Source organism: Orbicella faveolata, unplaced genomic scaffold (genome assembly GCF_042242905.1).
Source record: "Orbicella faveolata isolate gen_17 unplaced genomic scaffold, um_ofav_v1 contig_3, whole genome shotgun sequence".
NCBI lineage: Eukaryota > Metazoa > Cnidaria > Anthozoa > Scleractinia > Merulinidae > Orbicella > Orbicella faveolata.
This window is the reverse complement of record NW_028301558.1, coordinates 20150029-20176351: the sequence shown is the minus strand read 5'-3', so window position 1 is coordinate 20176351 and position 26323 is coordinate 20150029. Positions and strand designations below refer to the sequence as shown.

Here is a 26323-nt window from a genome sequence, read left to right as displayed (position 1 = left end):
GCGAGCCCGCTGTTATACCGCCCGAGCCGTGATGACTCGAGTGCCAAACAAGTGCGGGTGGCTGATGCGGGGCCGGAAAGAAAGCTCCGGAAAGCGCTGTTACGGGGCGTATTGCGGGCAGCACAACTACCAGCTGAAGAAAGGAATGAAAATGCCAGAGCCTTGCAGAGTTTGCGGAGTCGGTCTTTTGTGCGACTACCGTCTTTGCAAGCCCTGCGGAGGTAACGCGCTAAAACAACGTCTTATCCGCAAGCGCGAAAAAGCAAAAAAAAATTTGAACTTGTTTTGCTCGAGCTGAAAGAAAGAAACACAGCATTTAGAGAAATGTATCTTAGGTTATAACGTAAGGCACTATGGCTTACAACAATCAAGAAAGACTGGAAGAAGAACTCGCAAGAATTGATCCCGCGGTATTGCGTTATTTCGATCAACTTCTTGCAGAAAACGCGCCAGCGGTAAGAAAGGTTGTCCAGAACGTGTTGGATGAACCAATTTCTCAAGAAACGCAGGCGCGTCTGAAAAAGCCACTATTTCCGAAACCTTACCAGCCAAGAGCCCCTCCACGCCAAAGAAAGTCAAGAAAAACGCAGGAGCTTCTGAGGGAGCACGACCCCTTCCCCGCGCGGAAAACCAGAACAGTGTCAGACTACCAGAAGGAGATTCTGGATCTGTTCGACGATGCAGAGAAAGAAGGGGAAGAGAGTACAGGCCGGCGTTTCATTCGATGTCGCTTCATCAGAGGTCTGGGGAGAAACCTAACACCAGACTTTATGGCGAAGATACGCGAAAGAGTAAGCACGTCGTTCTATCTGAGGCACGTTTTCGCGTATCAGTTGCGCAACATTGAGGATGCAACGGTGATCGTGTACTACTCGAACCCCAAGGGCTCACAGTGGTTCAACAAACTGGAAGACGCGGAAAAATGGCTTATCACCCAGGAAGAACTGCATCTCAACAATGAAAGAGTTGAAAGGCCCACCACGAAGCGGGTTTTTGAAAACGTTTTCAACGTTGACGAGAAGGTTGTGCTTGACAGGCAGCCCTTGGTGGGAACAGGGCCTTTGCCTGACTGGCTGCGCAACCTTGCTCATGGCCGGCGATGGTGGCGTTGGACACGTACAACGACAACCTGTGCCTATTTAGGTGCCTCGCTGTGCACCGAGGGGCGGGCACAGATCGCTGTACAAAAGAAGCCCGGAGACTGGCCCAGAGTTTCTACAAACTCGATGCAATTCCACCAAACTTCAGAAAAACGTCTCTTGATGAGTTGGACAAGGTGGAAGTCCATCTGAACGAGGGCTCTCCCATCTCATCTTGGCTCGGAATACGTGTCTACGAGCCTGAGCGTCTTCCAGACGGTGAAGTGGTATGGCATCTCAGAAAAAACCCAAACCCCAAAATCAAAAACATTTTGACGATAGGTGTCTACGAAGGCCACGCTTTCTTGATAAAAGAAATCACAAAGCTGGCGAAAACCTATGCATGCGCCCATTGCGGGCAGAGATTCACAAAAACCTGCAATCTGCAACGCCACCATCAAACCTGCAGTGCGGGAAAAACGGTAATGTATTGCCCGGGGACAAAAGTGGAAGCGCCCCTTGCGGCCTTCGAGAAAGCGATGTACCCCCCGAAGGGCTCAGCATCCGTTCAAGCGGTGTTGTGGCTGGAACGAGAAGCGAAGCGTCGGGGAATCCACATCCACCACACAATGTGCAGGCATGGTGGTGAGACATGGCTAAAGCGAGGAAATGGAAAAATGAAGGCCTCTCCTGTTGACGGGTACAACCACGAAACGAGGACGCTGTTCCAATACCACAGCTGCCCCTTCCACGGATGTCCAAAATGTTACCCGCGCTATCGAGAACAAATGATTCTGAATGGCGGTAAAACGGCCGAAGAACTGTACCAAGCCACCGTGAACCGCACAGCATTTCTGCGAAACATGGGCTACGAAGTAGTCGAGGCCTGGTCTTGCGAAGTTGGGATTCTGAAGGGGGAACTCCCGAAGAAGGAAACAAAAACGTACCCGCACGCGATAATTTATGATTTCGAGTCATATGGCGACAAAAACTAGCGAAAAGAGCCGACAGGAGCGTTGACGATCGAAAGCGCCCACATCCCGGTCTCAGTAAGCATCGGCGACACCCTCGAAAGAAAGCCCACCCACATCTGCGAAAGAGACCCCGCGGAGTTGGTCCGAAAGTTCATGAAAGAGCTGGAGAGGCGCGTGAAAAACATCCAAGACCAGGTGCACGCGGAGTTCGTTCCAGAAGACGTGCACCTGCTACCAAAAGAGCAGTGAGAAAAAATTCGCGAATGGTGCGACCAGGTACCAATGTTGGGGTTCAACTCGGGCACCTATGACCTCAATCTGATCACAAACCACTTTGCCAGCGTTCTTGCAAAGGAAGAAAAGAAGATCAGGGTCGCGAAAAAGGGGAACAAAGTCATGTTCTTGCTCATTAGGGGGGCACGTTTCCTCGACATCATCAACTATCTCACAGGGATAACGTCGCATCAGTTCGAAGAACCCCGTCTTTGCAAAAAGATTCTGGGTTACGACGCCAGCACTCTCTATCTCTCGACCATGCTCAGAGAAATGCCATGCGGGAAGGAGAAGGTCGTGCACTACGACGATGACCGCCAAGCGGAAGCGGCGGAAGTTCTGATTCGCCAGTTGAAAGCCAGGGGGTGGTTCGGCTTCACTGAAGTCGACATCGAGATCCCAAAACGTTTCCGGCCAATGTTCGAGGAGATGTGCCGTTTCTTTTACAACAAAAGGGTTCCTGCCGAGGCTGTGCCGAAACATATGGAAGACTACTTAGCAAGAACAGGCAGGCATTGCGGAGACGGAAAAAAGCTTGTGGCAGTGCTGTCTGCAGAAAGGATGCTGGTGTACGCACCTCTGTTGCTGTGGTACGTGAATCATGGGGCGGTTGTCACGAAGGTTTCCAGAACAATCGACTACGAACCGGGCAAGATCTTTCCCTGGTTCGTGGAGCAGGTGACGGAGGCGTGCCGGACAGGAGACGTGGACAGCAGCAAGGCGCTGCTAGCTGAAGTGTTCAAACTGCTCGGGAACAGCGCTTACGGGAAACTGATCGAAGCGCTGGAGCGGCAAACGAACGTGATATACACAAAAGACGAGAAGGTTGTCGACAGAGCGCTGCGGAGCGCATATTTCGAAGACCTCTGGCCGTTCCAGATCGAAATCGCCGTCTACCAGCTGGCGAAGCTGCGAATGCTGGAATTCTACTACGACTTTCTCGACAAGTACATCGACAGAAGAGATTTCGAGCTCATCCAGATGGACACGGACAGCAAGTACATTGCAATCTCCAGCGAGCGGCTCGACGACGTCGTCCGGCCAGAGCTGAAGGCTGAATTCGAGGCGGAAAAAATCAGTGGTTAGCTTGGGACAAGTGGAGCGGCCGGACCCCGGGTCTCTTCAAACTTGAGTTCGAGGGCAGCCGGATGATCGCCCTTTGCTCGAAATGCTATTTCGGTGACGAAGGAGAAGGGGGCGAAAAAAAGAAGTTTAGCATGAAGGGGATGTCAAAAATTCAGAACGAGCTGACTTGGGAGCGGTTCAGGGAAGCGTTGGAAGGCAGCAAGGCCATGGCCACCAACCGGGGTTTCAGGATGCGGGACAGCCAGATCGTCACTTACGAGCAGGAGAAGCTGGGTCTCAGCGCTTATTACGAGAAGCGGTGGGTGCTGTCCGACGGGATACCGCCGAACCAATCGAATATCACGTCTAGTTCACGTCAGCCGGAGGAAGAGTAGTGTTTGGAGAGACAACCAGAAGTTCTTCGCGCACGAAGCCGCGCTTGGGCCCGTCACGCAGATAGTAGAGAACGGGTTGATCCAGTTTGGAAAAAGATCTTTCAATGCCGAAAACTTTCAAAGACCAGATTGGATCCGTGGCTCTTTTCACGCCCCCTTCAAGCTCGCCGGGCTGGTAGAGATAACGAACTTGGACAAGAGAGGGGAGGATTTTTTCGCGTTTTCCAACAGGCCTCGTGTAAGGTGTCGACGGCCTTGCATAAACAGATTTTTCTTTAATGGCGACGGCGGGTCTCTTGCCGATAAGGCTCGTTACCTCGTTGTTCAGAGCCGAAACAATTTCTGGAAGTCTTTTAACCCAGGCCGTGGACCGCTTGCCCTCAGGGAGAAGCATTTCCACGGCGTACTGGTGGCCAAACAAGCGCTCCGCCAGGGTGCGGTTGAAACATTCGACAATGGCCTGGTCGCGGTGAATGTCAACGCGCCCACGTCGGATATACGTTTTGTGCTTGTCCATCTCTTGTGTGACAGCGCCCATGAATTCGCGCCCGGGGTCAACCTGCAGCATTTCAGGCCATTCAAGAGGCAAGCGCTTGTAAATCTTCTGAAAGGCCTGGGCGACCTCATCAGAATTTTTCGAAGTCGGGTTCAGCCTCTTTGTAGCGGCTGGCCACGTCGACAACGGTCAGCGCGTATTTGAAAACTTTGCAGCCGCGAGGGAGCTTGTCGTGCAGCAGAAAAAGAAGGTCCGCCTGATGGATCTTGTTGGGTGTGGGAACGTCGAATTTCGGGCGAGGAATTCGCCTCGGCGCGGGGAGGAATATCTGCCAGAGCGCTTGCCTGATCAACCACTTTTTTGCGGTTTCTTCAGGTACCTTGGCGGCCTCGGCTAATTTTTTGATCGCGGCGATTCCTTTCCAGTAGCCCCCGGGGCCGTAGTAAATCTTTGTGAGTTTGGCCTCCATATAAGTAAGGCGTAAAAAAGTTTAAAGGAACCGGAAGGCTGCGTAGCCCAGAGCGAGAGCCCCGGCACCCACGAACACGAGTTTACCCTTTTTCTGCTGCTCGCTCGGCTGATAGAAATCTGAAAACTTTGGCTCCTTGGGGGGTGCCATCTGTTCGTCAGGATGCGCCTGGTTGTACGGTTTGAAGGCGTAGTCGGTGTTGGTGAAGTTCTGCTTGGCCTGCTCCTTTGTTTGCGCGTTGGTCGCGATCCAGTCGAGAAGTTGTGTCCGGTCACGCGTGTATTTGGTGTAAGCCGCTTGATAATCTTCGAGAGCTTTGTCGTGGCGCTTTTTTTCTTCAAGCGCAGCTTTGTCTCCCCCGCCAAGCGCCCTCGCCAGATAATTGCCGCCGATAAAAGCCGTGGCGTTCAACACAGCCCCGCCAATCATGATCGCGATGCTCGCCATGGTTATATATTATCGGAAGATTTTTTCAAATCATTGATTTCAAACGCTGACGGGGAGGATTTTCTGGTCCTCAAGGTACCCTTTTAGCGCAATGCTGCCCGCCATGACGGCAGTGAACTTCACGTAATTCATAAAGCTTCTGCTGGGATCGGAAGTGAAATTCTCTTTCACAACCTTTTTTGCGACCCAGCCAATGCCCGCGGCTAATCCCGTGAGAGTTGCGGCGTCTTTGAAGGTATTGACAAGCTTGTTGTCGGACATGGTGCGTTCGATATAAGGGAAGAACGAAAGTTTAAAACAAAATTAATTCTTCTTTCTAGGAATTCCAGGCAAAAACTTTGTTTTGGTGATTCCGCACACAGCGCACTTCACTTTTAGCAGTCGCCGGTGGCTTTTTGTAGCAACAATTTTTGACGTTCCTCGGACGTTCGGTGTCACACACCTGTCTTTCACGCAGTAGACTTCCATCTGAGTATATTTTTAAAAAAACTTTTCTCCAAACTGTGATCTGACTTCGCCCGCAGCTTCAGCTATCCTTCTTCTTCTGCAATTTTTCTTCTTACTTCTTGTTCTATTTCTCTTCGTCTTTTTCTTTGTTCTGCGGCCTTATCGCCAAACATTTCGTTGTAAAGCTGCATCACCATTTGGGCAGCATTTCTGGTAATCTCGAACCAAAACAACCCAATTCCGCCCATTGCGGATGTAGAGATGAGAAAGTGCGTAAAGGATGGCTTCGACATCGTGGATATAATTTACACGCAAATGTTTAAAGCATTTTTCTTAATCCTTTTCGCTGTGTCGCGCGAGCAGGTTCTGGCTCGACACGCGCGGGCTCAGGCGCGGGCTCAGGCGCGGGCTCCGGTGCGGGCTCCGCCATTTTGAATATGCCGAACATGGACTTGAATTTGTCGGACGCGGACTTGACCATTGCCTTGAGCTCTTCACGTGTGTAATAGGACACGAGAAGGGAAGCGCCTATGCCGCCAATAGTGATCCATTCGTTAGTGCTGAGCCAGCCACTCTTTTTTGGGCTTTCGCTCTTTGGACTTTCACCTTCTGTAGACGGGGCTGGCTCAGGGGCCGTTGTGGCGGCTTTCGCTTCCTTTTCCGCGTGATAAGCCTCAGCCGCTTTCTTCTGTTCTTCTCGAGCCAGTCGCGTTCTTTCGGCAACCATTTTTCAGCAGCCACACGCTTGGGGTTTTTTACGTGCTGCGTGGTTGCAGTCGGAGTTGTCGCTTGCTGTTTGATATCGGCGGCAGGTGCTGCCTTGGTCTCGACCTGAGACGCCGTGATGGCAGGTGCACTCTCGGATTGTCCGGTTGACATTCTGAAGTGAACCGTATTATAAGCAAATGAAAAAAGTTTAATTGTTAACAATTTGTCAACTTCATCAGTTCTTAATGAATGATGACCGGTTATTCTGCAGTTGGTGAGCCGGGTACTTCATCAACGCCCTCAAGCAGATAGCCGTTTTCATCACGAGAAGGGTGGCTCTGCACCGGCAACTGTGGACTATAATCAATATGTTTCGTGGTGATGAACACCGCGTTGGCGATAGCAAGAAACCGGCCGCACTTCAAAGCAATGTTTCCGGCCAGATTGGAGAGCTCTTTGTTCAAGATGTAGTCGTTTCTGAGCTCTTTTTGGTAAGCCTCGATGTCTTTGATTTTCACGGTCATTCCGACCACTTTGGTTGCAAGAAAAATGAAGCTGTCGATCAGGCTTTCCGTTGTCTTCGAGCCCACGTACGTCTCGTAGCGTTTGGTGAATTTCTCGACCTCTTTGTCGCTCAGGCGCTTCACCAGCTCGTGGGTAAGCTGCACTCCGATAGCCTCTTTGGCTTTGCCTGTGGACACAAGCACGGCCAGCTGCTCGCGAAGAGCAGGAATGTCGGGTCCGGGGGCGGTTGGAACAATGCCACCTCCTTGACCACTCGGCTCGGGCTCGTTTTGAAGAAGGTTCATAACTTCTGCTAACGCGGCGTCTTGTCCAGCCATTGTGCAAGGCTATATACAGCTCATTTTTTTTATTCAAATAACTTTACCCCGTACGGGTGGCGAAGCGAGAACACAAGATAAGAGAATTTCGCTCTTTCAGCTTTGAAATCAATCCTCTGTACTCATGCTGGGAGAGCTCGCCGGCGTAATCATCGAAGATGACTTTCGTTGTCCTGGCCGAAGGGGTGTAAAAGAGGACGGTCGCCGCCACGTTCTCACGGAAGGAAGATGTTATGCCGGTCAACTTCTGGGTCAGCGCCCAAACGCTGATGCCCATATGTCGGGCAGAAAAGGCGAGATTCACCAGCTCGCCTGTGCGCCCTTTCATGTCTTTGGAGGCCGTGCAGTTGTCGAGGATTATGAGCGTGTTGGTGCCCACGAAAAGCCATCTCACGAGCTTCAACCACCTTTCCACATCGTGCTGCTCGCAGACTATCACATCCATTCTTGGATCGTTTTCGCCAAGCCGGTGGAAGGTCTTGTTGTGCGTGAACGTCGGGCAGATGAGCACGATGTAGTCGAACTTTCCGCGGAAAGGGCCGTAGATCTGGTCCACCACGAACCTCGATTTGCCAGAATTGGTCGGCCCCACGATGAGAGCGTTGAAGGGTATCTTGCCGGGGTCCATGTTCATATTCAATACTGCACATCTTCAAGCTGACTGCCCATAAGGTTCAACTGGGAGTCGGCGATGACGAATACGTGGCATTTCATGTCGCCTGAGCCTTCAGTTTTCCGCTCAATTTCCAGCTGGACACCGTCCGTACTGTTCACAATGCGCGTGCCGCATATCAATCACAAGCCCGAACTTATCACCGGTGTAAAACTTTGTCATATCCATGTGCTCCGTTTTATTTTTTTCTTTCACAAAGAAGTTGCGGGCCTCTCCGCACATGTCCTTGCCTTCCATGCCGTTGTTGTAAAGCATGTTGGGCGAGCCGTTGACCGTGACACTGACTTTCGTCAGATCGGGGAAGATGAATTTTTCTGAATCTCTGTTGCCCGCAGTATACGGCTCTACAAACAGGAGGAGGAGGGCTTTCAGTGACCTTCTTTGGGCGTTGACTTTGATGATGAGCCTCGGGTCAATGTCTTTTTTGAAGGGCACCTCTTTGTCATGCATCACGTGGTCGTAAAGTAGCTCTTTGCCGCTGGTGTAAACGCTCCGCGCCTCGTCTGCCGGAGTCTTGCTGCGGATCATTTTGTAGTCGAGCTGTATATTTTTTAGCTTGTATTTCAGCTTGGTTGTGTCGGAGCCTTTGACCACGTGTATAGCTTCGGCAAGTTTTACGTCGAACTTGAGGTCGTTGTAAAGGGCCTGGGGGTAGAAAACGCCGTGGTCGGTTAAGATCTGATGGTCAAGCCTGATCCGGTACTTTTTTCCGTAAACCTCGTTCAGCTTGTTTTCAGCGTCGACACCCGAGGTTTTCTTGTCTCCCGCGTCTGAGCGGATCTTGCACAGATCCTCGCTCTGTGCAAGATAAACCCGCAACTTTCAAGAGAGATCAAAGACTCCCTTGGCCCGATGGCGCAAGAAGTTATTGATAAAGATAATGAGGCCATAAGAACCGTCCGACAAAATTTGAAAGACGCTGAAAAGCAATTAAAAGAGGCAGAAACGTTCACCGCGGAAAGGGAAAAAGCCTCACAAGAGGTGCAGGAGCTTAGGCAACGAATAGAGAGAAACCAAACAAAGCTTGATGCATTTCATGATGAGTATGGTTCCAATGTTGAAAGTGAAGCAGAACTGCGCAGGCTGAAGCAACTGCAAAAGAATTTACGAACAGATTTAGAAAACGCAAAAAAAAAGAGGTGGCCGCGCTTGAAAAACAAGCAAAAACAAAGAAGAACAAGCAAAGGTCGACAGACTTAGAGCCAGCCTCGCGGCAAAAGAAAGCGAAAGAAACAACGTCGAAGAAAGGCTGAACCAAACAAAACCGTTCGACGACCTGAAAGAGCAGGAAAGCGAGCTGCAGCGCCAAAACGAGGAAGACCAGGCGATCATCCGAGATGAGAATGCCTCTCCCTCTGAAAAAGAAGCCGCAGAAGGCAGAGTGGCAGAAAGAAACGAGGAGCTCGCGCGTTTGCAAACTCAGATCGCGGAAAGGGAAAGGGGGCGGCCTCTCTTGGAAAGGGTCAAGGAAATCTTCAAAAAACATGGCGTGACATTGACCGCCATTCTTCTCGCCGCCGGTACCACAATCGGCGCTGTCATCGGGGTCCTCACCAGAGGTTTGAAAGCCACCGGCAAAGCTTTGGGAAATGGCCTCAAAGATATTGTCGCGAAACTCGGTTCTCTACTGCCCGGGCTGATTGGCTCGATCGTGAGCTTCCTGTTCAAAGCCGCCGGCCAAGTCGTCGGATTTCTGGCCGAGCACACCTGGCTGCTCATTCTTGCCGCAGTGGCCTTTTTGCTCGAAAAATATTTTGAGAAACAGCGGTAACTTACCGCCAAGCCATGAACAGCAACGCTTATAATCCGACTACACCGACAATGACAGCCATTTTGTTAATTTCGTGTTGCGGTGTTTTATCTGGAGCCTCGGGCTCTATTTTTTCAGCCGGTGGCTGCGCTTGTTGAGTTTCGGACGAAGATGGTTTCCTTGATTCGGCTGTTGCGGCTTTGTGTATCAGGTTGGACGGGTGGCTGTTGGGTGGGTTTATTTTTGACGGGCCTCCTTCCATGTGTTTGAGCCCAGCTTTTTTTGTGTCAGGATTTACCTCGTTGTTCACCCCCAGTTTCATCCCGGAGACCGCCTGTTTCAGCTTGTTGTTGTAGCCGATCGTGCTTGCGGTGTTGATGATCATTTGCGCGGGCATGAGCCAGGCCATGGGGGCAACAGCAAGATTGAGCCTCACCTTCGCTTGGTCCACCGCGAGCTGGTACCTTTGCACGCTCTTGGCCAGGTCGGGCTGTCTGATCGCGTCTTCCATCAGCACCAGGAACTCGCTTTGGGCTTCTTTCGCCCTGCCACCTGAGCCGAGAATACTGCTGCGGACGTTGACTTGCGCGCCTAGGACGCAGTAAACGAAAGCCTCAATTGACTGGTTGATTCTCGACAAGCCCGCCTGCGTCAAACCGGATGCTGTGTTTGGCGCGAACCAGTCAGATTGGGTATCAGAAGCGGCCCCCGGCTCGATGTAATAAATCAAGTCCCCTTGAATAGCTTTTCCGCCTTCATCGCTGAATTTGTTCCATCCCGGGTATTTATAGTCGGTTTTCGACGCGCCCGCGCCGCTCGCATAGACGTAAACGCTTCCCAGACCGTGGTTTTCCCCGTGCGTGTAGCGGAAATCGCTCGAGGGGTCTATACCGAACTCGCTGCATATCCTTTTGTATGAAGCGACGTCATAACGATTGTTGTATTGGTTGAAAGCTGGGTCTCCGGGCAAAGCGCTCATGCTCTGAATACCTCCTAGCTGGTACAAAATTCGCCTGACCGTGAAATACACGTGGAAGATGTAGAAAGCTCTTATCTGCGGGGGGAGATTCATCCCGCTGTCAAAGATTTCGCGAGAAACTCCGCACCCCTGTGTCGCGCAGAAAACCGCGAAGTTGACCTGCTGCGGCCAATATTTCATGTCGGGCCCTCCTAACCAGTGTTTTGATTCGACTGCAGAAGTGTGCCTGAGTTTGGTTTCTTGAAATATTTCTCTGAATTTTGTTGTGAAATATTGGTCAGGCGTGACGTATATTTGGATTTCGGCATCGAATATTTTTTTCAAGCTTGGCGCTTTGCCGTCAAAAGGTACCGCAGGTATGGCCAATGAAACTTTTGAACCAAGCGGCGACAGTTGATAAGGAAAACCACCGCTGTCTCCCAAACCTAGCGCTTCTTTCATTTCGGCGCTCCAGTATTTTCTATCTGAACCGAAGACGCTTTGAAAAGAGTCTTCGCTTTCTTTGAAAAACACCTCCGCGGTCACGTTATTTTTCTCGTCGACGCTTCCTTGCGAAACGAACCGGCTTTTGTCCGCTTTGGGGAAGCGGTTTAAAAAGTTCGTCCATGCCTTTTTCTTCGCCGCCTCCGCTTTTTTTAACGCAGGACCATTCCACAAATTGGCCATATTATTTGAACACAATGTTATTTGTTGAATATAAAAATGGTTGTTCTCACTATTGTCACGCAACAGAACGGAGGGACAATATATTTTGAAAAACCGATACCGAAAGTGAATTTCATGAAACTCATTTCTTGCAGTTTGTACAACAGCTGGGACACTTTGAAAAAAGAAGGTTCGGCTTCCTTGGGAGATAAAAACAAAGATATAGCTTTGTCAGTTAGTAAATTACTCCCAGGGCATTATAATTTAGAAAGCCTGGCAAAAGAAATAAAAGGGTCTGTTCGCAAAATATAAATATGACCTTATAACAGAAATAAATCAACCTGTTGGCCAGCTTGTAATCAAAAATTTTGGGGGAAAACCGATTGAACTTGATCGCGATTTAGCCAATTTGTTTAATATTAGGCGAAATTTGGGTTTTATGACATTCGTGAAAAGGCTTACAGCTCCAACGACATATTTTCTTCATTGTAATTTGATCGACACACAACGGAATCTGTTCAATGGCAAAAGGTCAGATGTATTAGCCTTGTTTGATGTGAAAGGGAATCCTTATGAAAAAGTAAGCTACCAGGCTTCTCCGCAACAGGTTTTGCGAGACTGCTCTACAGACGAGTTCATAAATAGCATCACCATTAGCGTGAAAGATGAAAATGGCGAACTCTTTGATTTCAAGGGCCTGCCGCTTCTTTTTGAATTAGAGTTAAATTAAATTTCTATATATACACAATGTCTTCGGCAAATCTGTTGCCACCAAGCGCGCCGCCTGCCGAGAATGAAAGAAGAATCTATCCAAGCCTTCCCGAAACGACAAATGCCGAGAATTTCCGGCTAACCGAGATAAGCAGAATTGAAAAAGAAATATCTGCTGAGGTCGAGCATTACAGGCTTGTGTTGAAAAAATACAAAAAAGGCGCTGTCACGGCAGCTCTGTCCTCTGGAGCTGTCGCAACATCACTCACCGGTGTTGGAATTGTTGTCGGCGCGCCTGTTGCCGGGATAGCCGCTTTATCTGGCGCAGTTTCCTCTGGCCTGTCCGTTGTCAACAAGAAGCTTGAACGGAAAGTCAATAAGCACTCGAGAATCCATTCTCTGGCTATCGGGAAACATAACTCGATTAACCTCGCCGTCTCACAGGCTCTTAATGATAATCGGGTTTCTGACCCGGAGTTTCAACTGATCACACGTGAAATGCATAAATATCGCCAGCTTAAAGAGACTTTACGCTCGAACTTCGCGCGAATACAAACAGATCCAATCCAGCCAGATATCGAAAAAATAAGAAACCAGGTTCGGGACCAGGTTCGGGAATAATATAGAAAACAACTTGCGGATTAAACAGCAGATTTGAACTAAATTTTGAGCGAAAAAACACAGAACTCTCTCTTAGTCTAATCAAAAACAGGTGATTGTGTTACACCGCGTTACCTTCACGCGTGACGTTGCGTGACTGGGTTACGTTGCTGTCACGCGTGATGTTGCGTGACAGGTTGCACAAAAAAGCAAAACCCTGTCGGGAGGTGCTCGTTGGCTGTTCTTTTGCCTAGCCCCGGCTAGGACTTTTTCGCGCCGCTGACAGGGTAGCTGTCCCGTTTTACCTCCGGACGAGGTTTAAGATCCCGAGGGACCTCTGAGCACCTCCCACTCACCACTGGGCCGGGGCGAGTTCACCCGGGGTTGTCACCGTGGACGGTCTCACCCCATACCCCTGACAAGTGCCTGTACGTGCCGCAGTAGGAATCAGAGGTGGCCATCCCTCACATCCAAAAGCACCATCATTTGCTCGCTGATATAAAGTAAAATTACTCAAGCTATATACATTGATCCAGTCGCCTCTCCTTTCACTTGTGGTGTGCTTCTCTGTCCTTCACAGGTTTCACATATACGCATGCGCTTTTGGGTGGCGAGATGACGTCATGCTAGATGATGTCATGCTTTAGCTATATTTAGAGCTTGGCTGAATAAATTATATCCCAACAGCACTTCTGAAGGCCAAAATGATTGTGCTGTTCCACGCTATTTGCTTTATTTTCACGGAACTTTCTACGCCCGTTTGGCAGAAAGAGGTCAGACAGATAACATATCAAGTCGTTGAAGCCATGCGAGAAGCAGAGGAAACTTAAACAGGTTCGATCGAGGCCCTTGTTCAAGGAATAACACATGTTACGAGCGATCGAACACTGCGATCGAATCTTGCTATTTTCTCGTTTCCTCCTGCTCGCTTCACTTCGGCAGCTTCTGTGGTGAAAAAATAACTTAGAGTGCGTTGGCTGGGCGTATTTTTTTTGGTGAATTCTGTTCTGGCTCGTTATTTTCGGCCCAAACAAGAAAAATCTTGAGTTGTCCTCCTTGTTTTTCTGTACTGCTCGTCCAATGAGCCTGGGGAATATTTGGTTCCAGTCTTCTGAGAAAAATGTCACGCAACTCGCCGATTTCAAAACAAAACTTTTACTTCGAACGAAGGTTAGTCGCCGCCTTTTTCGCTAACGCTCCCTGCCAAAAAGGAACCACTCGTGCCAATCGAAACCGTTCCAGGAGCATATTTCTAAAAAATTCTTGTGCTCTGGGCTGGCTGCTATTAACTCCATCGGCCGGCTTAGCGATGCTTTATGAAGATTTCCCTCCCTTTCGAAACAGGGGAAACAACAACCCTCGAAATAGCAGTTCAGATATTCAAAGCAAATTATCATTCGCACAATCTGCTGCTTGAATTCACAGAAAGGCAGTTTTAAAATATTCTCGTGTACCTTGTCCCACCCCATTTCCTTTTTTTCCTTTATTTTTATTGCGATGTACTCCTTGAGAATCATCTCACGAAGCTCTGGAGGTGGGTTTTGAATGGCCTCGGAAAGTCCGCAGCTTTCTTTCCGGCCCCGCATCAGCCACCCGCACTTGTTTGGCGCTCGAATCATCACGGCTCGGGCGGTATAACAGCGGGCTCGCTTGTTTCTAATTGGTGTCCCTTTGTTTTGAGTAGTATATAGGGAGTCAAACAAATACTGTCTCAAAGAGGGAGCTGAATTTCACCGTTTCGCAGCCCCCAGGTTCAACCGGCCCGAGCTTGTGAGGGCCGGACTTGATGGTGGGGGCTGCGATAAGGTGAAATAAAGCTCCCTCTGCGAAACGGTATTTGTTTGACTCCCTATATACTACTTCTCGTTAAAGCCATCTCTTCAGATTTCTGCCAGTAACCAGATCCATCTTACGAGTCATAAGAATCTGAATAAAAACGCCGCTCATATTCCTCGTTTGCATTGAAATAACTGTAAAAAAATGATTTTGTCCCGCCATCGCACGCGCCAAACTGGCCTAGCCGTCAAAGTTATTTTCTGGCCGTAATTTTATCCAGGCATGGTTTAAAAAATATGACAGTTAAATAGTTAAAATAACAAAATTGTTTGCTTTGCCAAAATTTGGAAGCCTCCGAGGCAGCACTTCGGCTTCTTTGAAGATTGGCGAAATTTTGGCAATCCGCAAAAATTTGGTAAGTTTTTGAAACTGGGGGTCGCACTTATTTAACGCTACTTGTTGACAGATTTATTACTTATACAAAGAAAATTGGCTGTAGTGCGACCCGGGCATATAGATTATGAATTATAGATATTGACCTACTTATATAGTTTGAGCTGCGGCAGGACACTGAAGAAGTTTTCCTATAGATGATACACACTGTTTTAACATCAAAAGCTGGCGTGAGCAATACAATAAACAGGATTTACAGATGTAGGCGGGAATAGAAAGTACCCTGAGTAATATGGGACTTCTTTTGAACCCAGTTGTGAGATGACAAGCATACTTATATATTTCGTAATACTGCAACATTATACCTTGTTCAGTTTCCTCTGTGTTGTCGATACGCACCGTTTAACCATTTCTCAATTCAACTCGGGAAATATAAATATGTCGCTTAATTTTATTTTCCAGAGATTGCCGGTTGTGAAAGTGACATCGCGTTTTTTGCCAAACGTCGCCTTCCAGATACGAGGCAGTGGTTTTTTGACAATTTTGATGAGTGGTTCCGTGATCCAGGTGATTCTAGAGCTTATGTACTCTTAGGGGATCCAGGAGTCGGCAAAAGTGTGATGGCGGGAGTCATGGCGCAGCGTATGAGAAAGGCTGGACACTTAGGAGCTGCCTACTTCTGCCGTCACAACGATGGCACAAGGAATGATCCCAGATATCTTCTTGGGACTGTTGCACGTCAACTCTGTGATTGCAATACTCAGTATAAAGTAACTGTAGGAGGAGAAAGTGGAGTAAAAATGTTGTTAGGTAATTCTAAGCTTGGTATTCAGGAGCTCTTTACAAAATTGTTAGATGAGCCATTAAGTAAGTGTTTTCCTTGTGACCAGAGAAAGGTAGTTATTATTGACGCACTGGACGAGACAGAGTATGAGTCCAGGGAAGATTTTCTTGATCTCATAATGCACCGCTTTCCCCTGCTTCCCGAATGGCTTGTGTTCTTTATCACCAGTCGCCCTGAAGATTCGGTAGAGTTTACATTGAAAAAGTACAACCCCTGTGTTAAAATCTGCGCTGGACACAGTGATCAAGACAACTTCTATCAGCAGCATGAGCAGGACATCCAAACATTTTTGAAAAACAAAATTGATTTCTCTCGTTTATCCGTCACGGTAGAAGACATATCAAGAAAGTGTAACGGATTATTCCTGTATGCACATTACATTGTGGAAGATCTGAGGCTTTCTCTCGATTCAGGTAAGGAACTGAATCAATTGAGCGATCTTTTCCCTGGAAATATCGACAGGTTCTTTTTGAAGAATTTCAAGCGCGTGTATGGTCAAGTGGGACAGGATATCTTCAAGAAGTTGTTTGGTTGTGCCATCGTAGCCCCCACTCCACTTCCGGTTTCAATCATTTCTTACATCCTGAAGAGAGAGAACTCAAATCACGATGAACAACAAGTGATCGATGCTGTATCACAATTTGTGGTGTTACGGACATCTGATCAGACATTAACTTTCCTTCACAATCTGATCCCAACGTGGTTGACGGACAAAAACAAAGCCTCTCGAAGGTTGTTCATCGATAAGAAGATTGCAGGTGAGTATCTTAGAACGATTTTTGTTGAAATTCTTTCTTCTATTGTGAATGAATCGCGAACAACATGCCTGTCCACTGACGCCGATTTGGGGGACTATGTTTCGTGCGTTGCCGCTCGCTTTTTGTGTCAGAACGGAGCTAAAGATTCGTTGGAAGCTGTTTTCAATTGCTTGACGAGTTATCATTTCATTGAGAGGAGGATGCAAAGTGGAAGAATTGAACTTTACCGCCTGCTGGACGATTTAAGGCTTGCTGTGGGTCGCATTCCTGTTGAAGAAGTTAGGAAACAAGAAATCCTGCAGCAGATCTTATTTGCTATTGAAAACAATGTTCTTGTTCTGATGGAATGCCCACAGCTTCTACACTCGTGTTTACGAAGCACTTCAAATGTTGTCCAAGAGGCCATTTGCATCCCTGAAGTGTCCACTCCTTGGTTTGGGTGGCTCGCTTATGCTTTTTGTGACCCTATCGTTGATAACATGGACTGCTTTGCCACATCACCTGATAGGAGGACAGTGGCTGTAGCAGAGTATCGGTCTCTTTTTTTCTTTGATTTATCTACGGTAAAAATGGTAAGTGGTCCTTTTGATCTAAGCATAGATGTTGTTGAGCATATCAAGTATTTAGAGTTTTCTCCTGACGGCAAGTTTATATTTTTCGGACGGCTCGACAAGTGGTTTTCAGTTGAACGACGTTGCGTCGAGGACTTTCCTCAGTTCTCGGGGAATTCCACCATTTACAAATGGGGCGTGTTTGCACCCAAAGGACAGTGCATTGTCGTGAAAAAGCCTCATGATTACGAGCCAACTGGAAGTATATGCGGAGATCAATCTTGTTTGTTCAACTTGTTGGCTCTCTGGGCTCTAAAGGAGATCGAGCAAAGTCGAGACGATGAGATGACCGTCAGCTGTTGTCTTGAAGTACCGTATAGCGAGTCAGGAGTGCAGAACGAATGCTTCTTCCATCGTCTAGGATTGAGAAAATACTTGGGTCAGACTCGTGAGCATCTCGTTGGTTACATTCCTTCATGTCATTATTGTAGCAGAGTGAAACAGGTAACTCAGTCAAATGGAGAACCATCCTTGTCAGCTGTGCGACAGTTAGTCGTTGAATTTTACCCTTTGATATTTAATTATCAGATTTGGAACCTACAGACTGGGATGCCTGTGTTACAGCAACTGTTTTCACGGGATATTCAACTCAATCCAATCACGTATTTGTGCCATGTGACCTGTGCTTTCAGTGAATGTGCACTGGAAATGCGGGGTTGTACTGGAATAGAGGAAGCCATGTCAATTTGTAATATTGCTGTGGTAAATGCTTTTTTCTGTCGTCACTGGTTTTCATTCCAGCATGGATTGGAGCTGGATCGGAAGTGGGAACTCGAGTGGAGCAGTCTCCGACAGGAGGAGGAGCGGTCGCGGTTGATAGCGATGATAGAGGGACTGGAAAGACAGCTAAAGGCTTTTTGGGATTTGACGCATGAGCTGAAACAGGAGTGGAAACTAATGATGAGGCTGCAACTGGACCCGGTGTGGGAGCTGGAGCAAGGGTGGGAGCTGGAGCAAGGGTGGGAGCTGGAGCAAGGGTGGGAGCTGGAGCAAGGGTGGGAGCTGGTGCGAAAGAGGGAGCTGGAGCCAAGGTGGGTGCTGGAGTCAGGGTGGAAGTTGACGTCAGAGTGGGAGCAGACGTTGGTGCAAGAGGCAGGGTATAGGAAGTTCGTGAAGAAGGCGCACTCGCTGAAAGATGGCCTGGTGCAGCATTGGAAATGTCTGTGTAACCCGCAAAAGATGCAGCTGTTAAAGGAGGCGTGGAGATTTGAACTGAAAATGGAACAGAAGAGGAAGGGGCAACGTATTATGTCCGCGGTGATGAAGGAGTTTCACAGTGAGGAATTCAAGGTTGGCGTTTGTACAAATGCTCATGAAGGTTTTCAGAATCTCTTTTATGACGTAAACGAAGAAATTCGCATTTGCGTATCAACAGAAGCGAAATGGATAGAGGCAGGTGATGTACTGAAGATGCGTTTGTTGCAAACAGGAAATCAATATCCACATTTTGATAATCCCGGAAATCCAAAAACTATCATCGGTAAATTCAGACACGTTACCTTTACGAATGATGGTCTATATTGTGTGTATTCCTGTGACTGTTCACTGAAAGCGTTATCTCTGCAGACAGGTACAGTGTTAACGAGTGTGTCAGGTTGTAACTTTATCTACTTCACAAGAGAAAGGCAGGTTGGCTATTTGTTTCATAGCGATACCGAAGAAAGAGCCATCTTTTTGACAAGTTTATTCCATCCTTTCAAGTTCCTTGCACCTGTGAAATGGTCAGACGTGGGAAAATACAGTAGAGCGATATTTCACTCAATTGTTCTGTCAGTCAGTTCTGACTCGAAGATTACGTCATGGGAAACGACAGCTAATGAAGCAGGCATCCCCTTCATTTACAAGTCTTTGTTGTCACAACCCGGTGTTCGGTCGCTCTCTGTGAAGAATTGTTTGTTGTCTTCAGACAGAAGGCTAGTTGCCATTCATCAGAACACTAAGGTGGATTTGTACAGTTTTGCAGACAACCCGCGAAAGAAGACATTCCTTTACTCAGTGTATGAATCAAAATGCGAGTTCACGGTCGCATGTTTTGCATTTTCAGCTGACAGTACCTTACTTCTCTTTTGTATCCAGGATAGCGGACGTTATCCACATCTCTATGTGTGGGATATTCAGCAGAAAGTAATGGCAGCTCCTCTCAAATCACTAGGTTTGCTGACCATAGACTGCTGTTGTTTTTCTTGGGACAAACGACTTGTAATCTTGTGTGGTGATTATGAGATTGAGATCGTGGAATACGCTGGAGACACCTGTCGAAGACTGGGAGTCGAGAGACCTTACCACTCTGTTAAGTTCACCCAATGCACTGTCTCGTTAGATAATCAGCTTCTAGTTTGCTGCATCGATAACAGGATTCTTGTCTACAATCTCCTTGCTCCTAACGTCAATTCCTACAAGCAAGTTCTTCGCGGCCATCTTGGTAGAATTGAGTTTTGTCGATTTTTAAAAGTAAACCGGTATCTTATTTCCTACGGTGTTGATGGTATGCTTTTTCTGTGGGAGATAAGTGAATTGAAGGCTGTTGCATTCGCAAGAATAACACAGGGAAAGGAAAAAATTGTTGCCATGTCCGTGTCCCCTGAAGAAGACATAGCTGTTTGTTTTACATCTTCAGATCGAGTCCACATAATAAGACTCTGTGGACTGGGCGCTGCGCCGTCGTTGAAACCTTTCACATCACCTGCTAAAGGCAAACTGGAGATACCTGAGACAAGTCTACGAATTCCTCAAGAAATCGCTTCAACATCTACTGGGGATGACATGGCTGCGGAGTCATCGAGCAGTTCTGACACTGAAGAAAATATGAACGATTACTACCAGGAACACGATGATGATGCTTATTTGATGTAACTGTTGCGCAGAGAAATAAGAAGACATGTTTGAAACAGTAAAATATGTAGGTTAAAACAATGGCCGATATGCAAGTTTGTACCACATTTTCTCTACTGGTAGACCTGGTACAACACTTGCCGCGTAACCTTTACACTTTCTGACTTCTTTTGCCAAATATTTTGTGGCACAGCAAGACCATTGAAAACGTAGCCTTCTCATTGTTTTGATGATCTCAGACGGAAAAAACGTAGTGATCAATAGCGGTTACTAGATAGCTACAATTCAAGGCAAACGTCTTAGGAAATTTCAACTTTTCGCCACCAAATGATAGTAGTGGTTTTTGCACCCCCCCCCCCCCCTCCCCCACCACCCCCTCACACTCAATTCAATACTGATTCTATTGATTCAACTCCGCGACAATGTATTATGCTTTGGGGGAAGAGGGGGCGGAGGCTCAGAAAATTGAATAATGACCGCTTAATTTTTAAGGATTTGTCCCTGGGTATTATTTTGTTTAGGTCTCAAGGACGTTTGTTTTCACGGTCGAATGATTAATAGATAAATCATTAAGTCAATTAATTTCTAGCGCTCCCCAGCCCAGCACTGTGGTACAGAGTAGGTTCAGTTCAAATCACTTTTTTTGCCCAAACTAAAATGCTATTAAAATTGTGTGATTATTTTGTACAAACATATGCAGTATGTGTAAATTTCATTTAAAAAAATCAAACGACGAAAAGACGTTTTTAATGACCCTTTTGACATTACGGCTCATGACGTGTAGCCCTGTTGAAATTCAGTGTTGCCTGATTAGAGCTAAGAATGGATTGGAAGAAAGGTGTGAAAGGGCACAGAAAAGCATAAAGAACTCAGTCATGTTCGGAAAGTAGCTTGGTGATGAGGCTCGGCGAAGATCTTACGCTGAATTTTCCCTGGACTCGAACTCTGTTGAAAACATTCAAAAGTTGACAATTTCTTTGCAGGCTTATGTTTGTGGTTACATGAAAATGAATTCTGTCAAACGTATAGAGTATTATATAGTATTAACTGCTAAACAAGTTTTGATAGACTAGGACTGTGATTATTTTATGACTGTAACTCTCGTTAATAAAACTTAATGACTGTTTGAAAAGCAGTTTCTATTGCGCAATCCTCATAGTGCGCTTTTGTTTAAAAATGAATTTCTGTCGAATACGGGGCTATTTTGGGATTTAAACTCTTATAATACAACTTAGCTATCGCGAATTGTTTTTATAGCAGTTTGGGTTTTTAGTATCAAATTCAGTAGGGGTGAGCAAAAAACTCATAAGATGCGTGACACTGCCGATAAATTAGATATAAGGCTAAAAGGCTCTTAAAAGTGTCAAATTTTCTCTAATAATCTAAACGTTTTGGGCTTCTTCAGTAGGTGGACTGATTGAGCCACGCGATACAAAAAACTGTACGCGTGCGCACGCACGGAACGCGCGCGCATGAAGTACAAAGTGAACAAATAGGAAAACCATTGTTTTACTGTTTTATAGGTATTTAGTAGTTTTAGCGCGGGATAATTAGAAGAATTTTAAAGATATGGTTTTTAGACCGCTGTTATTGTAAATATATTGTATTCTAGTAAAATTGCGTAGCGTAGAAAAGGTTATTAGTGCCCGTATGAAAACATTTGATTACTTTCTAAAGGTAGAGTTTTTTAAAATAGAAATATGATATATACATTTTTCCCAGCTGAATATTTTTCTAGTCTATATTTTTATAGTGTTGTCTTCAAGATTACAAACGTGCGAACAAACCAGCTTATCATAACTATAGGTAGCGTAAACTATGCGTGACCTATATCAATAACAGTTATAATGCAGTCAACGAAGCACAGCCGACTTGACTATTAATCATAAAAAGCAATGTCGAGTTATCTGGAACAACGCCTGTGTGATCGTGGACTATTAGCAAGTAGCCACTAAGTTGTAATCTATTTGAAATCCACTAATCTAAATGGTTCTCTCATCGTTTACTATTAGCTGATATACATTGATCTGGCGTGGACATTGATCCTGAAACTGAAAATTATTTTCAATTTTAGGCTCAAAAATACTCAAAAATTGTAGGTTTTGTACTGAAATCCTTTAGAGTATACTAAATAATTAAACTACTCGCTCTCGTTTTCTATGAGCGAAAATCAACTCGGCTACGCCTCGCTGACTATTCGCTCACAGAAATACTCGATTTTGTAGTCTTATTGTTTTAAAAAAAGCCTACGATGAGAAAACCATGGAATCAAACTGGTGCAAAAAATACAGAAAATATTTTAGCCGTATTTTCATAAGAGCTCACATGTATTCTTTTATTTTTCTAAGTAATTACTAAGTAGGCAACCGAGTATTTGTACCCTGTGTATTAATTAAAACCGCTTAGAATAGAATCAAGTCATGAGATCGAGGTGTTCTATTGGGCTTTCAAAGCTTGTTTGTCAGTTTAAGTAAAACACAAATTAAACTGTGTTAAGCCAAGAAACGAACAGCGTTTTGCTGCTTGTGTGTAAAGTTTGTTGAAGTAAAGTTTTGGCAAAAAGAAATGAAAGTGGTCTGGTAAAACAAATAACTCCGTGATATTGACCAAGACACGAAAGATTCACTTCAAACAAACACATTGCTCGAGGTATTATTGCCGAAAATCTGATGGAATATCTTCCCCTGTATACATTCCTGCCTCACAATGTGTTTATTTAACATGGGGTAGTTTATTACTCTTAATTTTCCCCCTCTTCAAAACGAAGCGGCTTAGTCCAGGTTCAAACGTCGAACCTTATGTCACGATGAAGTTCGATTTCTGAATCAGTTACGATCTGCACATCTGTTTCTGTGTCGACCTTACCGTATTATTCGATTGCCAGTCGAATAGAACGGCAAAGGTTCGACTTCTATTCAGACGTCCAACTTCACACGTACCGAATCTAATGCATCCATCACAGATACATTATGTAAATTATATACCCACAATTCTTCACGTTCAAACAAGGTATTGTGCGCCAAAGGCCTGCTTTGAAAAAGAAAAGACCATTTTCGTCCCCAGGCACAGTTTCAAAATGAGCTTATTTTTCGCTTTTGCCAAACATTTTGAGTAGAAGCAGCGAACGTAGCTTGAAATTTTCTTCTTGTCGCCCTGATTAAGAATATTGCCGTTTCCAGCAGTTTGAAATCTATTTTCGCTATTAAGAGCAGCTTCGCCTAAATATCAACTAGACTTGGAAATAGCGAAAAGATCGAATTTCTTCAAACTCGCCCAGAATGAAGTCCTACGGGCACTAGTTACAAAAATATTGTTTTATGTTCGATAAATCAAAAATTACTTTTTTCCGCAATTATTTCGTTTCGATGCCCCAAATCGGCCAAAATCCATCGAAAATGAGCGGTATATTCAGAGGCTCGTAAACTCAAAAGTAAAAATCTTCATTACAAACTGATTGCACGTCGTATTTGTACTTCCTTTCTTGTCTATTTAGAGCTATATAGATCGTGATTTGATTAGAACTTAAATATTTGACGAATTTTCTAAATTAACGACCCAAGACAGCTTTACAAGAGGTCTACATTTAGCCTATTTTCAAATGCTAAAAAGACGTTCTGGTACACGGCTTTTCCCGAAATGACTAGTTTGGTCTGAAAAAGCATTGTTTCTTCTTCAAATTACTGAAATAAAATTTTTGGGTAAATAAAATCGCGAGCGCTGAGATAGCGAACTAAATGCAGCATTTCGTCCTGAAAACGTGACCTTTGACCCGAGCGTAACGAAAGCGATTACTGCAAGAAAACCCGGAAGAAAAGCAAACGTTCCGTTATTTTGAAACAATTTCTAGTGATATCTCTCCGAAACCATGATTGCAAGAAACGATTTCCAGATATGAAATCTTACAGGGTCAAAGAAGGAGCTAAAGGGCGCATTTTGACACAATAGCTTTGTTTGCTGAGAATTGAAGTCAATGACCGTTAACGAATTCCAGTGAACTTTACAAACTTGAAGTATGTTAGCCGATACTTACCTGAATATTTATATTTATAGAAGAGTCGTCTTCTAGGATTAACCTTCAAAAGAAGCTGGACCCAGATTTGGAAACCTCTAAAAGAAGAAATGTTTAATATTCCGTGACCTACCCGATGCTATAGATTCCATGCACATGCCAACCGCATGTTTGTCGTAAAACCAACTGAACTCCATTGACAGTTTCCATGGGCAACCCCAAAATAAACAATCCCCAAAAATGTAAAGTGAAATTGGCTGTCTTCATGAACAGTTAGAAGCTAGAGTCAAGTTCTATTACCTTTAAAAAGTGCTTGATTTTATTTGTTTGCGTCGACTTTGTTCATTACTCTCAAGTTCGAACGCCGCGAATCGGTCACGCCAAAACAGTAGAGACCGGGCAGACTGGAGACACTTGTTTGGGCTTTTCATTGTGACTCCTTCTGTTGGGTCTAGTTACAAAATAGTGTTAAATATATCTGAAAGTTTGCAATTTATCCACAGGCTGCACAAGCGCAGTATTTGACTTTTGATTCAATAGACAAACGCGTACAAGACTTTATATGGGAAACTTACTCAGTCTGCACGGTCTGCCGAAGGAGTTTGTTCAAGTCAGGTTAATTAAGAAAGAAGTGAAGTTTCATGAAAGTTTAAAGCAGCAGAAGTTGAAGACCTTTGACACTTTGTATTCCGTGCCAGTATCACTGGATAACGATAAAACTGTTGCCATTAAGGCAGACAGAGATCTGCTGAGACGAGTGGTAGTTGCCCTAGAATCTGGCCGTGAAGTTGATGCGGACACTCTCTTACAACGAAGACCTTCTCCTGTTCCACTATCGATTATTACTTTCGATGGATGCCTGAGACTAACATCAAGCAAGTCTGATCTTGACAATACTTACAGAAGAATGTGCATCAAAGTCAGCCACCCGTCAGCCACCATCAGAGGTGCACTATTATTTGGAGAGTGGAGTGATAATTTCACTGCGTTTGTTGTTTCTCACTTTTGGGACAAATGGTTTTCGACCGATAGCTTCCAAATTATATCAAGGGAGTCGAGCAAGAGTATTAGAAGATATGTGGAGAGCAGGAAACAAAGAATTGGTAACTAGGACAGGTTTATTGTCGTTGAAGAAAACAAGGCCAGTCTTGTCCATTTTCTGTCGACTGAAATGACGGTCACAACGTTATGGGACGCATCCTGGACGTGGCTGGTGGTCAGTGAAGGGTTCAGAGAAATACTGAACGTGTGGTCATCCGATGCGTCTAGAGAGAGTCTGCAGGAGCCCTCTTCAGACCACGAGTTGTACTCCATGACTCCAGACGCAACTGTTACAGGTCATCAGCAGGTTAACGTGTTGTGCTGTGGCACAGATGTTCTCGTCCTCCTTCTGGCGCACAGACAAGACTTCTGTCAAGAAATTTGGATGTTCTCCGGTACATCCCGAACAAAGAGATACATTCTAGTCCACAAGATCTCACTGCCCGAGGAGAACAGGAAGTCGCTGCTACCCTTTCTTGCCATCACTGGTTGTGATACAACCAGCCAGTTTGCGTTTATCGGTAAGTTCACCACTTAAGTTAGACAAAATTAATTTTTCCGGTGTGACATTTTGTGAAGAGTTTGAAGTTGCACTACCAAAAAAAGTTCTGCCAGTCATTGCGAATCACTTGAAATCAGGCTTTTATACAGTAAATTGAAAGGCAAAAAGTGAGGAAATTCATTAAGTGTATTCCACAGAAATTTTCAACAGCATTGATGTTGTGGAAATGACCCATGGACAGCATTCGAAAGGATTCCTGCTAAGCCAAAGTAGAAAAAAACGTACAATAGGAGAAGTTTTCTTTTGGGAAATCCCAGTATAATATTAATAAGTACATGTGTTTACAAAGTTATACAAAGGTTCATGTTCCAAGGGGATGGGCTCATAACCTGGGTGGCCTTATAATCAGAAGATTGTTAATTGTGTAAATACAGGGGGGGTAGCCTGTTTATAACTGAAAATGAAATCCATTTATGGGGTTTTAATTAACTGTGAGTTGTTATCACCAAGATTTTATGGTAGGTATTTTTCTGTCATACAATAACATTCATGTATTTTTAATTACCTTTTTAACAGCTTTGCAAGCCAGGCCTTCAGCCTTCAGCGGTTTTTTGTTTTTTATCCCAACACCTTTGCAACTAGTTTTTAAAAAAGTTTTTAAATTCGCGCGTAACATCAAGCGGTTAACTGATGAAGGCTTAAGAGTCAGCCGAAAAGTTTTGCTAAAATATACAAGTTAGTGACAAAAAACGGCGCTTTTATCGATTATATCTTTACAACTAGTTTAAAGCAGTTTTCACACCTTGGAGGAGCTAAAAACAAAATAAAGAACTGTAACAATTCGAAATTATGAGAAGAGACAAAGAAACAAAAATAAATGTGAAAAGGGAATATTTTATTTTCGCCAGCCTTCCCGAAGTACAGTATCATAACGCATACCTCGGTGAATTCTTCCTCGGGTTGAGACCAATTTTTGAACCCTTTGGGCGCTTCAGTCCTACACC

General features: G+C 45.5%; 1 protein-coding gene and 2 pseudogenes across 1 annotated transcript in view; 2 read left to right on the top strand and 1 right to left on the bottom strand.

The window, feature by feature from the left end:
- Positions 1 to 20120, top strand: part of LOC110061519 (uncharacterized) — a 35518-nt gene extending 15398 nt beyond the window's left edge. Inside the window, exon 6 of the mRNA XM_089298447.1 lies at positions 15185 to 20120. Coding sequence (XP_089154573.1) covers positions 15185 to 19788 — 4604 coding nt within the window. The 3' untranslated portion in view covers positions 19789 to 20120. The remainder of the gene's footprint in view (positions 1 to 15184) is intronic.
- On the top strand, positions 289 to 2074 carry LOC149106789 (uncharacterized; annotated as a pseudogene).
- On the bottom strand, positions 9641 to 11420 carry LOC149106788 (uncharacterized; annotated as a pseudogene).
- Positions 20121 to 26323: the final 6203 nt, after the last annotated feature.